Source organism: Diabrotica undecimpunctata, chromosome 3 (genome assembly GCF_040954645.1).
Source record: "Diabrotica undecimpunctata isolate CICGRU chromosome 3, icDiaUnde3, whole genome shotgun sequence".
Lineage (NCBI taxonomy): Eukaryota > Metazoa > Arthropoda > Insecta > Coleoptera > Chrysomelidae > Diabrotica > Diabrotica undecimpunctata.
Window position 1 is genome coordinate 124,208,439 of NC_092805.1, and position 14,674 is coordinate 124,223,112.

At 35.9% G+C, this 14,674-nt stretch overlaps 1 protein-coding gene across 2 annotated transcripts in view; it reads right to left on the minus strand.

Annotated features, from left to right (window-relative positions):
• The window catches only part of LOC140437359 (sterol O-acyltransferase 1-like), a 93,713-nt gene that overhangs the window by 17,971 nt on the left and 61,068 nt on the right, over positions 1-14,674 (minus strand). For both annotated transcript variants that reach the window (XM_072526842.1, XM_072526843.1), the window contains exon 5: positions 6,871-7,010. In XM_072526842.1, coding sequence (XP_072382943.1) covers positions 6,871-7,010 — 140 coding nt within the window. The remainder of the gene's footprint in view (positions 1-6,870; positions 7,011-14,674) is intronic.

Here is a 14,674-nt window from a genome sequence, read left to right on the forward strand (position 1 = left end):
CACCAACTTTTGCTCCTGGTTTTTTGGACAATGGTCCGATTTAAGCCACTCTACTGGTATTTTTCCTGCCTTGTATATTTCATTAAATATTTCAGTTATTATTTTTATTTGTTTTGCATCTAATAGCTTCAGCAGTTCTGCAGGAATTTCATTCTCGGTAAAGTCCCGGTGCCTTTCCATCCTTTATCTGTCTGACGGCTGCCGATATATCTTCTGGTAGAATTTCGGGACCTGAATTTTCTTCAATGGTGGGTTCTTGTATCCTTCTAAGGTCGTGGAAAAGTTTCCCCAAGTATTCTTCCCATAATTTCTTTTTATTTTCTTTGGTTATGGCAATATTGCCTTCATCATCTGTTATTTTTCCGCTGTTGCGTTTTAGGAACTTTCCAGCTATTTTCTTCACCTTTCGATGAACATAGTTATCATATCGACTCTGATACTCCTCTATTTCTTGATCTTGTTGTGTTTTCTGTTTCTCTTTAACTTCTCTTATCCTTCTTCTGGCGATGGTATGTATTCTCTTATATTCTTGGAGATTTTTTTTGTTTTTTTTTTCTTTGATCCATAAGTTCAAGTATTTCATCGGTCATCCACGATTTCCGTTTCTTTGTATCTTTCTTCATGTGTTGTTCTTTTACTTCTCTCACTGTTTCTTGTAGTATGGCCTGCATTTCTGCATTTTAGCACCTTTGTGTTGAAGTTTTTACTCACCTTCAGTCGAACATTGGGATCTTTCAGTTTTCTAACATCATACTTCTTCATCTACTTATGATTCATAAGGTGCCAAACCTCGGTCCAGTAACAATTGGCTATTGACAACAACTGCATGTCGAATTTTGCAGGGAGTATCTAGAAATTTAAGTATTTGAACAACGAGTGGAAGACCAACTCCAGGTAATTTTAATAAACAATCTTATCCCAGAGACTAGATGCGATACCATCAGAAGAGAAGTTTAACGGGAGATACACTACCAAGAAGAAGTTGTAGATCAAGTCCCTAATAAAATACATGGATAGCTTTCTGAGATTACCCTACATAATACCAAACTTTATTATACATAGCAATACAACAATGAGTTGCCTGGTAAGCCATATGGCACGTGCTGTACAAGAGTTTAATCCAAAATCCCACAAAACCCCTAGAAAAATAGTTTTTCGGATTTTTAAAAATGGTGCACAATACGGAAAAATCTGGAAAAATCAGAGATATAGTTTTTGATCAAAGACACAAAATAAAAAAAATTGATATGCAGCCGTCTCCAAAAAAAAAGTACGATTTTTTCAAAAAAAAAATGAATTTTTAGGGTATGTACACTTAACCTACGGGTTTATAAAAAAGAGATAATGTTTGTAAAAGCCTCAACTACGCGTGTGAATATTTTATATTTTTTGATTGCATCCCACCTAAAAAAAACGAAAAATTGACGTTTTTGGGGATAGGGAGTGGGGGGAAGGGCTGGCGGGCTAAAATTGCACCAAGTCTTATTTTTTAATCACAAAGAACGTAAAAAAATTAAAGAAAAAATCAATTATGAGAGTGAGTGCATTTTGCAAGGTAGAAAAATACCAAACATTTAGAGGGCACCTATTTCCGGTAGCAAACACAAAGAGCAAGAAGATGATAACGATTTATTTTTTACCATATTTTGATCTATTGAAATGAGCTTCATTAAACCTTGACTTACTTTTCTGTAGATTCATTGATAGTATAATTTGTTTTTCGTCTACCCTGACAGGTTATTTAATTTCATAAAGACAAAATATTATGAAATATAAAACTTGAAAAAAGTATGATAAATTGATCTCTGTTTTTCATCACTTAGATAATAGTGTCAACAAATTTTAAAATCAAAGGTTATCGATCAATTACCATATAGTTTATTTATTTGTAACTCTTATGAAAACAATTATGATTAACATTAATTCGTGTAAATTATTGCAGAATTTTTCATATGATATGAACAGTCAAAGTGTGATTATCTATATTTTTTTTTCACAGCTTATTTTAAATTTTTTAAAAATATTCCAGATTTGTTATTAATTTAGTTTAACTAACTAGCAGAAATAATTTTAAATATGTTTATTCATATTGCATAAAGTAGTTATATATATATATATATATATATATATATATATATATATATATATATATATATATATATATATATATATATATATATATATATAATAGCACTAAAGGCCTTAGAGGCCCATGGCTTGAAAAGTTTGTTCTTTCTTAATTTTCGCTTTTCTTTATGTACTGAGATCTTCTCTGGCTCGATATGTGATTTTTCTCCATTCCTTCTTGTTATTCATTTTTCTTTTCTGGCCTTTTAGTCCAATTTTTTCCATATCTTTTTCTACCTCTTAATTCCATCTATTTTTTGGCCTTCCTTTTCTCTTTTTTGAAGCTATAGTGTAGTTTAGTACCCTTTTTGGAGTCCTCGTGTTCGGCATCCTTTCTAGGTGACCTCGCCATCTTAGTCTCTGTGCCTTTATGACTCCTATTATATTGGGTTGATTATATAATTCCTTTAACTCATTATTTGATCTTCTTATCCATAATCCTTCCTCCATATTACATATTACAGAAACTAAAGTCAGAAGAAACAAAAGAAAATCTGAAACACGAAATCAACACAAATCTAGATAGAAACCCAAGAAATAATTGCAACGTTGAGGAGCAGTGCCAATTTTTCAAAACCTCTATATTGGAACCAAGTAAGAAAGTACTTACAACAACCAAATGTAAGAAAAAAGAGTGGATGACCGAAGAAATTCTTGAGTTGATGAATGAAAGGAGAAAAAACAAAACCATCAATACGATCTGCTAGAAACAGCTTAAAAACCAAATAAGAAGAAAAATTAGGGAGGCCAAAGAAACCTACTTCCCTGGAAAATGTAAAGAAATAGAAGAACTGCAAAACAGATATGACAACTTTAATCTACATAAAAAAGTCTAAGAACTAGCCGGAGTAGGAAGTAGAAGAACCTCGAATATATTGCTCGACAAAAATGGAAATATTATATTGGAGACAGAACAAAAACTACGACGATGGAAAGAGTACATCGAGGAATTATTTCATGACCAGAGAGAAGCTAGTACATCTGTAGATAGCCAAACGGGAGATGTAGGCCCAGAGATAACCAAATCAGAGGTTAGTCAAGCATTAAACTCAACGAAAACCAATAAATCTGCTAGTCCAGAAGAATTACCAAGTGAGCTATTAAAGTTGGTCAACGAGAAAAACCTGGACATAATAGTATAACTGTTTAACGCTATCTATACTACGGGAATCATCCCTAGAGAAATGTTGACATCAGCATTTGTGTGTTTGCCAAAGAAAGTGAATGCCAACGAGTGCAGTGACTATGCTTGTTCCACATCTCCAACCCTATTTAAAATATACTTAGAGAAAGCCTTGACTACATGGAAAATAAAATGCGAAGGCATTGGAGTACCGGTACGGAGCGAATACCTATATACGTTAAGCTTTGCAGACGATCAAGTAGTGATTGCACAAGACCAAGACGACCTCAGCTACATGATGAAGAAACTACAAAAAGAATATACCAAGGCTGGCCTAGATAATAACCTCGCGAAAACAGAGTACCTATCTACAAGTGAAGAAAAAATAGAAGATCTACAGATTGATGACAACGTAACAATCAAAGGAAAGGATAAATTTAAATACTTGGGGTTTATAATCACGAAAAAGGCAACAACAGACGAAGAAATAATACAAAGATTAGGACAAACAAGAACAGAAATCCGACAACTGAACTCAGTATGGTGGGATAGATACCTAAATATGAAGACAAAAACACAGATTTATAAAACATTAGTGCGAAGTATTATGACATATGGGGCTGAAAATTGGATCATAAATAAGAAAAACAGCAGTAAGATAGTAGCAACAGAGATGGAATGCCTGCGAAGATGCTGCAGAGTAACAAGAATGGATAGGAGAAGTAATGACGAAATAAAGCAAAGAGCATCAATAGAAACAGACATACTAACATATATAGAACAAAAAAGACTAAAGTGGTATGGACACGTAAGGAGAACATGAGAATATGAGAAAGAAACAAGTATTTATAATGCATTGTTTTGTGTTCCACTATACATATCCTTTTATAAGTGAAATTAATTAACTACAACTACACAGTGCTGAATACGGCTCTGATTAGAATGAACCATTATATCGACAATCTAACAGTAAAACCGACCTGAGAGTTTTGGCAACACTGATCTCCATAAGCGCAATGTTATTTTCTTAACTTGAAACAAAGTATAGCAGAAAAGAAGTCAAGATTAACTTTTATAGTAAAATGATATAATTAGGGACGCAAGGGATGGTGATGCGCAACGTATAGCCTCTCCTATCCAAATGTGAACCTCAGCTACACGTCATGTGTGTCCTACTACATAATAAACAAGGCTTTGACGTCCGAGTGATTACCGGTATAAGCAACTCCCCCACCAATGAACCGATTTCCGATCAGAAGAAACCGCTACTGATCAGAAACGCTGTAACAGAAGCGGAAATCTCCAGGGCTTTATTAACTATGAAATCGCAAGTAGCCGGTCCTGACTATACTAAGATCAAAGAGCTGCGTAAGGTACCCGTTCACTAATTGGTTCTTGTCTACAATACCATGCTTCGGTTTGGAGTCACTCCTGAGATATTAAAGGAATAGAGGACCACTTTGACACCAAATGATGACGATCCGCTCGAAGTTGGTAATTGGCGCCTCATAACCATTTCCTCGGTGATGATAAGGATTAATGTTATCCGAAGTAATAAGCACTCTTACTGCGTAATGCGTTCTCTATTTTCTGTGCTTGAGCTGGTTGGATACCTTGGTCGAAGGTATAATTCACTCGGGCAGACCAAGGCAGCCTTCAGCGATCTACAGACTCAGCTCGATCGTATTTAATGAGCGGGGCTGAAACCAGCGCACAATCTGCTTGTCCCGAAATCATCCCTACTGTCAAGATATGTTGACAAACTGCAGAGACCCACGAAAACTATCGAGCTAAAGGGTGTTGACAGGCCGTACGGAAAATTATGTTTCTAAACCTTATGTGTACTGATGCATATGTACATGCTCCCACAATAGAGAGTGGTCTGGGCGTGATGGTTACGGCCATGTACAGTCCGGCTATCATGGGAAGGAGAGTGACAAAATTGATTAGCGCAGCGACTAAAGCTACAGCAATTACCCTCTCTCTATTATACATGTCACATCTCTGGAAGAAAATCTCAAAATTTACGGAAGCAAAGGTGGGCCGTTCTAAATAGATAGCACGTGAGTTGAGCTAAAAGTTGGATGTCGGCTACAGCGATAATGGTCTTTGTCAGGGCTCTTCAAACTCAGAAAGCTCTACCTGGATTAACAATCCACCTTCCTAAAAAGTCGGGGAAAAATTATATTTATGCAATTTAGCTGGGACGATATATTATACCTACTTGATGAATCCCATGAAAACCACCACATGAGCTAAGGTGCCGAATGGCATGCGAACGTAAAAAGATTTTGAGTCACATTCTTCAAAAGTGACCTACAGCACACTGGTACCAAATAAAGAGACATGACCAACTCTTTACGTATCTTCGAAAATTATGTGAACGAAAAGGGTGGCTCTGTAAGATAGAGCCTAAAATAAGATGTAGAGATTGGGTTCTGAAAATACCTGAAAAGGTCCTAAACCTTTAAGTATGGCCACCGCTAATAAAACGGCGCTAAGCCTTGATTTCCTCAGACCATACAAACCCAATATCCTGGGAAAACTATTTGCATAGCACCTCTATAGTCGCAGCCCGCGGAACATGGTGTCTATCGAATTCTACTCCTAAAATAAGTGACATATGAGAATTTTTACTTCGAGTACAAGTACCGAATTTTTCCTATTCAGGGGTCTATGTTCGTCTATTTAGGGTTTTATTCCATGGACCATATTGATAAATGTATGTGAATATCTATTTTACGTTTGTGAATGTCACCTTTAAACTCCTACTATTTTTATAAAATATTTTTTAAGCTTGAACGTTTGGCATGAAACGTTAGTAACTGCAGGGGGAATGCTGGATGTCGGTACGATATCTAGCAAAACACCGTGGTATAAAGAGTTGTATGCTGCTGTTTTGTTGGTTTCCGGATCGAAACGGGGAGAGATCAGTAGAATTAGGCCAGGCCGGATCGACGGACGAGGGTTTGGTTACATGATGAACGAATGTTGCCCGGCCATCCAATCGGCTATGCCCGGTCTACACACAAAGAGGTTATGGCTTCTGATAACCAACGGCTTCGGGCGGATGAGTTGATAAGTGGCAGAGCACTCTTTTTTTCCTGAGGTTAAGAAATCCACCCCGAAGGCGAAAGAACCAAAATTTGGCCATATAAAGATTTAGAAGGTATGGGGAAACCACTAAATTAAAGAAACCTATAGATATCCCTGAAACACACGAACGCTGAAATTGTCCAGAAACTCTTGGACAGCTTCAAACCGCTAGGTTGCAACATAAGTATCAAACTGCAGTTTTTAAAAAGCCATCTAGCTAATTTTCCGGAAAATCTTGGCGCAGTCAGTAATGAGCAGTATGAGCATATTTAAAGGAGGCACCGTATCAAGGTAGATATAAGCTATAAGCAAAAATTTTTGTTTTAATAGGTAATTACCGTTCGTTACTTAACGAATTATTTGCAGTAAATGCTTTTGTGAACAATATATTCTTGTCATATTTATTAAATGTCCAAATCTTGGTTTTGTATATTCAATTTATGTTCACTGTGGAAAAAGGGCGGTTTGGTATTTTAAAGCAAACAAAATAAATGAAGTGTGTTTAAAACTATTCAGATACTTACTGACTCCATTGTAATAATAATAGCTGATGCGAACGGTAAATTCAGGGCAAAAACTACCTTTGTTATCACTACAAATGACATAATGTAATAAGTAATCAGCAGAAGAATCCATAATATGTCCCATAGTTTTTGAAAAATCACTAAAATCAAAAATAAAATAATTATTTGACCATCACTAACAGAAAGTAATTTCTATACATAATAAAGGTAAAATACGGATCAGAAAAAAAAAGCAGTAAGAGTGAAATATAATATTGACATTTAATTATTCTAACATGTATATATATATATATATATATATATATATATATATATATATATATATATATATGTATAAAATAACAATATTTTAAAAAATACAGTAACCATACATAATTATGGTATATAGGCAATGTCACAAACTAGTGGCAATAATTTTTTTTTTCAAAATTTGCATTTAAAATATGCTTTATATCTGAGTATAAATGTTTATAAATCGAAAAACTTTTTTCAACATAAACAAAGAATATTGATGCACTTTTAAACTTGTTTATGTTGAAATATTGAATAAATTGAAAATAAACCCAATTCTTATTAACGCCACTCAAAAATATTACAAACAAAACTTTGCAAGAATTAAAATGGGCCAAGAAATCACCTCTCCTTTTCAAACAACAAAGGGACTAAGACAAGGCTGCTGTCTGTCACCCACCTTATTTAAAATCTATTTGGACAGATCCTTAGTGAAATGGGTAAAAAAATGTAGAAACATGGGAATAACGGTGGAAGAAAACAAGCTATATATACACTTTTCTTTGCGGATGACCAGGTAGTAATTGCCGAAGACAGCTATGATCTTAGCTATATGTTAAGAAAACTGCAAGAAGAATATGAGGTGGCAGGTCTAAACATGAATTTGACAAAATGTGAATATCTCTCAGTGGGAACAGATGAAATATGTGACCTAGTCTTGGGAGACGACAAAATCAAAGGTGGAATCCTGCAAATATTTGGGGGTCATTTTCAATAAGAAGGGAAATAGCGCAGATGAAATCAGTTAAAGAATAAACAAGGGCAGAGCAGCGACCCGTGCCTTAAACTCTCTTCTCTGGCAAAAAACAGTTCGACGAGAAACCAAAAAACACATTTACGGTAGTATAGTCCAAAGTATTACACTTAACGGTTCAGAAGTATGGGACGTCACTAAAGCTAATAGAAACAAACTTATGACGACAGAAATGGATTATCTGAGAGGAAGCTGCAGTAGATCGAAACTGGAGAGAGTTAGAACCGAACAAATAAGAAACGAAATGAAAATGGAGCGAAATATCAATAATGACATAGAAAGAAAACAATTAATCTGATTCGGACATGTTAAAAGAATGCCAAAGAGACTTAGAAGAGGCCACTGTAAATGACAGAAAAAGATGGAAAAGGATTCCTTGCTGAACTTCTGCAACTTTTTCCAAAATATAAAATCTAGAGCTTTTGTTTAAAACATATTGCAATTTATTTTCTACTGATACATCTACGATTCCTTTACATATATATATATATATATATATATATATATATATATATATATATATATATTTCTTTGTAGTACCAATTGACTTCTGGACGAAAAGTATTCCCATTTGGCATCCGTGAATATTCACGGGCCACAATATACAGCGAATTCTGTTGCGGTACCAATTGGCATCAATCGCTGTTGCGGTTTCTTTGGCATCGATTGGCTTTGGACCTTTAGCATCCATTGGTTTATGACTCAAGTCGACAATAATACCTAAAGGTTTCGGTGGAATTCTACCTGAGTCAATTCATCTGTTCAGTCATTGTAATATTTTGTTGTCGAAACGGATGTTTAAAAATTTAACTTGTTAGAGTATATTATAAAGTTATCTTTATCTATAAATTGTAGGCAGGTAGTTATTGCTTTTTTCGAGATTGAATATTTTTCTTTTAAAATTATGACAGCTTCAAATTTGATTTAATTTGCTAAATACTTTTATTTTACATTTTTTAAGCTCAGTAATTTAAAAATGTTTTATCGTCTTTTAACAACTTCTAGTCTGATTATTCCCTGAGTAAAAGAGCTCTGTTGTGTTGAATTATTTGGTATTACTAAAGAAATTCTGGTATAGTAGGATTAAATGTTAAAATTAAATGTTACAATGATTGTAACTTCATGCCTTGGGCTGTTACGTCGCATTATGGGCTATATGGGCTGTATTTTCTCGTTCTTGTTCGTATTTCTCTTCGATTTGCATTTTCGATGACACTTTCCAATATTTTAGCAAATTCAAAGTCCATGAAAAATACTTAGAAAGCAAACAAAAGTACTTATAAGAGTATACGACCATTTGATAACACTCACTGTGAAAATTTTTGCAAGTGAAGATGTTTAAGACAACAGGCACATTATTGCCGAACGCAAAGTGCACATAACTTTCTCCTTTATTTTTTGGTATCTGACTTCTTACAACTGTGTGTATTTTTCTTTCCTCTGCCCATACTTCTCGTACGTCACTGAATCTGGTTTGATGTGGTATTATATAATAATAGATGCACAATCAAAACGAACCAGATTCTTTTACATTAAAAAGAGATAAAATATTATGTCCATATACTATGAAAAGCAATAATTAAAAAAGAGTCGTATTTTAACACATATTTGTTTTTCTTTAACCGTTTGTTAATATATCAAAATTTATTCGACATAATGTATGTTTTATTTTAAGGCTGTAACATAAAAATAAGAATTACCTGTTATGAAGGCACTACATAGGTAATTATTATCTGTACCTAACAAAAACCAATTTTATCAAAATCAACCTAGTTTGAAATATATGGAGTCTCGATTATATCTCATGGTTGTGTTTGCCCTACGTAGAAAAAAATAAAATAAAATTACTGAAATCTCTTGGGAATTGAAGTACTCAAGAATTGAAAAGATGTTGAAATTACTGTAACTTTGAAGAAGTTGAAAATCAAATGTTTAAAGGTACACTTCTTTTAAACAAAATTCAGAATCAGTATTTTATCTCTTAACTTCATTAGAAGTGAATAATAAAGAAGTTATATACATACAAAAGGTTTTTGTAAGAAACACAGTTGCAAACATATAATTTACAAAATTTCTTGGTCTCTCTTTTTAAAATGGCGATACATAGCTTTCAACGTAAACAAAGTTTTAGGAGTAGTGTCCACTTAATAGCTTCTAATGGTAATAGTGGGTTAGGGACAATTAAAACCTAGTTAATGTTTAAAATTTGCCAATGTTTTTACTTTATTTTAAGTCTTTATCAAGGCTATACATGGCACATACCTATAATGGTACATAAAATGATCCATTGTGACGTTTGGGTTCACCATTGGAAAGTTGTCCGTTCTGCTTTGGGGACTGTGTTCTCTGACTATAAAATATAAGCGAAAAATTGCAATACACTCTTAACTGCTCAACATATCAAGGTGTTATAGCAGGTGTTCCGCGTGCAATGCTGCCATGTTCACATGTACAGCGTGGAAAACAAGAGTCATTTGCTGTCGGTTAAGGTTACCGAAAACCCAAGCAAAGCTTAACTTTTTGGATCAATAGCAACAACTACTCCAGTGACTCCAATAGTGAACAGTGAACATGGCAGCATTGCACGCGGAACACCTGCTATAACACCTTGATGTGTTGAGCAGTTAAGAGTGTATTGCATTTATTCGCTTATACTAATTGAACATCTTTGGGATATGTTAGATAGATGTGTCCCGAGGCGCCCACATCCACCTCAAATCCTTCAACAACTAAAAGAAACTCTAATCGAAGAATGGGAAAATATAGGTACCTCAACAAGATATCGACAGGCTTATACGCAGCATGCCACGTAGATTTCAAGCACTAATTCGCGCTGGTGAAAAATACACACGATATTAAGAATCAATTTTTCTTTATATCCTTACGTTAGAGATGTGGAACAACTGCTTATTCCATTTCATTTGTTGTAGTGTTTTCAAGTTGTTATGATTATCTTCAAAATGGTATGTAGAAATGGTTTTAATTTATTAAATTTATTTGAACAAAACATGATTCCTTTATTCAGGTAATAAGATTTCTATATTATTAAAATTATTAAGACGCAAATATGTGTGAGGCAAAATTAATAACAAACTATGAACGAATAAATAAACGAAACACAAATATAGAGATATCAGCAGGAGTGGTGAGAAAAGCAAAGAATAGTAGAAGGCAGGAGAGTAATAATATCCCAGTTAAAGACAAAAAATGATCCAGAAATTGAAATTTCATAAGACACTTTAATAAAATATAGGTAGAAGAGCGAGCACTAAATCCTACATATCTGATCTACCCGAAAATGTATTACTTTGCTATACTATAAAATACTAGTTATGTTTGGATCAACAGAAACAACTACTCCGAGGGCTAATACCCCTACCGGCATTGAATTATACTATTGATCCTATAGTCGCAGAACAACACAACCCATCAAGTGTGAAACGCCAAACAGCTGTTTCGGTCCGCCAGACCTCATCAGTGACGCTTGGCTTCTCCATTGGAAAGTTGTTCGTTCTGCTTAAGGGTACAAGGTCCTCTGAATCTCAAATGTAGATGAGAATGCAATCCACTCTTAACTGATCAACATTTAATATGTCATCACAGGTGTTCCGTGTGCAATGCTGCCAGGTCACCCATGTACAGCTTGGAACAACAAGAGCCATTTGCTGATCGGTTTAGGTCACTGAAACCCAACCAATTATGTTTGGATCAACAGAAACAACTACTCCGAGGGCTAATACCCCTACCAGCTTTGAATTATACTATTGATCCAATGGTCGCAGAACAACACAACCCATCAAGTGTGAAACGCCAAACAGCTGTTTCGGTCCGCCAGACCTTATCTGTGACGCTTGGCTTCTCCATTGGAAAGTTGTCCGTTCTGCTTAAGGGGACAAGGTCCTCTGAATCTCAAATGTAAATGAGAATGCAATCCACTCTTAACTGATCAACATTTAATATGTCATCACAGGTGTTCCGTGTGCAATGCCGCCAGGTCACCCATGTACAGCTTGGAACAACAAGAGCCATTTGCTGATCGGTTTAGGTCACCGAAACCCAATTAATTATATTTAGATCAACAGAAACAACTACTCAGAGGGCTAATACCCCTACCGGCATTGAATTATACTATTGATCCTATAGTCGCAGAACAACACAACCCATCAAGTGTGAAACGCCAAACAGCTGTGTCGGTCCGCCAGACCTGATCAGTGACGCTTGGCTTCTCCATTGAAAAGTGTTCGTTCTGCTTAAGGGGACAAGGTCCTCTGAATCTCAAATGTAAATGAGAATGCAATCCACTCTTAACTGATCAACATTTAATATGTCATCACAGGTGTTCCGTGTGCAATGCTGCCAGGTCACCCATGTACAGCTTGGAACAACAAGAGCCATTTGCTGATCGGTTTAGGTCACCGAAACCCAACCAATTATGATTGGATCAACAGAAACAACTACTCCGTGGGCTAATACCCCTACCGGCATTGAATTATACTATTGATCCAATGGTCGCAGAAAAACACAACCCATCAAGTGTGAAACGCCAAACAGCTGTTTCGGTCCGCCAGACCTTATCTGTGACGCTTGGCTTCTCCATTGGAAAGTTGTCCGTTCTGCTTAAGGGGACAAGGTCCTCTGAATCTCAAATGTAAATGAGAATGCAATCCACTCTTAACTGATGCAACATTTAATATGTCATCACAGGTGTTCCGTGTGCAATGCTGCTAGGTCACCTATGTGATCAGTTAAGAGTGGATTGCATTCTCATTTACATTTGAGATTCTGAGGACCTTGTCCCCTTAAGCAGAACGGACAACTTTCCAATGGAGAAGCCAAGCGTCACTGATGAGGTCTGGCGGACCGAAACTGCTGTTTGGCGTTTCACACTTGATGGGTTGTGTTGATCTGCGACCATTGGATCAATAGTATAATTCAATGCCAGTAGGTGTATTACCCCTCGGAGTAGTGGTTTTTGTTGATCCAAACATAATTGGTTGGGTTTCGGTGACCTAAACCGATCAGCAAAGGGCTCTTGTTGTTCCAAGTTGTACATGGGTGACCTGGCAGCATTGCACACGGAACACCGGTGATGACATATTAAATGTTGATCAGTTAAGAATGGATTGCATTCTCATTTATATTTGAGATGCAGAGGACCTTGTCCCCTTAAGCAGAACGGACATTTTTCCAATGGAGAAGCCAAGCGTCACTGATGAGGTCTGGCGGACCGCAACAACTGTTTGGCGTTTCACACTTGATGGGTTGTGTTGTGCTGCGACCATTGGATCAATAGTATAATTCAATGCCGGTAGGGGTATTAGCCCTCGGAGTAGTTGTTTCTGTTGATCTAAACATAATTAATTGGGTTTCGGCGGCCTAAACCGATCAGCAAATGGCTCTTGTTGTTCCAAGCTGTACATGGGTGACCTGGCAGCATTGCACACGGAACACCTGTGATGACATATTAAATGTTGATCAGTTAAGAGTGGATTGCATTCTCATTTACATTTGAGATTCAGAGGACCTTGTCCCCTTAAGCAGAACGGACAACTTTCCAATGGAGAAGCCAAGCGTCACTGATAAGGTCTGGCGGACCGAAACAGCTGTTTGGCGTTTCACACTTGATGGGTTGTGTTGTTCTGCGACCATTGGATCAATAGTATAATTCAATGCCGGTAGGGGTATTAGCCCACGGAGTAGTTGTTTCTGTTGATCCAATCATAATTGGTTGGGTTTCGGTGACCTAAACCGATCAGCAAATGGCTCTTGTTGTTCCAAGCTGTACATGGGTGACCTAGCAGCATTGCACACGGAACACCTGTGATGACATATTAAATGTTGATCAGTTAAGAGTGGATTGCATTCTCATTTACATATAAAATACTAGCTTTTATCCTCGATTCGATTGTGATGGCGTCTTCTGCCGAGAAGTATCCCTTGAAAATACAACTTTTTTTAATAAAATGTATCATCTGTGCTTATTTGTGTCCCTGTCAAAATTGCAAAAATAATCAATATGATCGGTTAAAAAGTTAAACAGGGAATGCGAAAAAAAACAAGCCGACAAACACCTTACACTCACATTTATAATATTAGTTAATATTTTCACAGAAAAAAAGACAAAGCATAACCAGAGATAGATAAAAACTAAGCATCTTAACGAAAGAATCTTATTAACACAGCGCCAAACCACATTTTCAAAATTCACAACATTTTTAATGCATTTACAACCCCTAACATTAAATGCTTTTTAATACACAACGTTTTAGCAATGTGCTTCAAAAAATTATACACATGGCGCTGAGAAATAAGGTTATAAAACCTTTCAAAAAGAATAAAAGACTGCAGATAACAAGAAAGTAAGATAAAACCAATAATATATTGTAAATCCAAAAACTAAACAAAAAATATCCATTCTAAGAATTAAACTCAAACACGAATCGACCAGATGTTACTCGAACCTTTATAAACCTGGAATCTAAGACAATCTAAGTGACTAACTGGCTTCCAAAATCGTATCACATCCTGTAGATGCCAATTGAACCGCTAAGCTGTAACGACATGAATATCGCTTCAACTCAATATACACAAATCGATGGTGGCGCTGCTTATTTTTTGCCTCGAACTACGATTTATTTACGAATCAAAAAACGGTCCAATTGGATTCCGGGTTCATATCGCGTAAAGAGCCTTATAATATCATCCACTATGCGTTTCTGATATTATTTTGAAGAGGTCAATTGGCATCCGAATACCGGA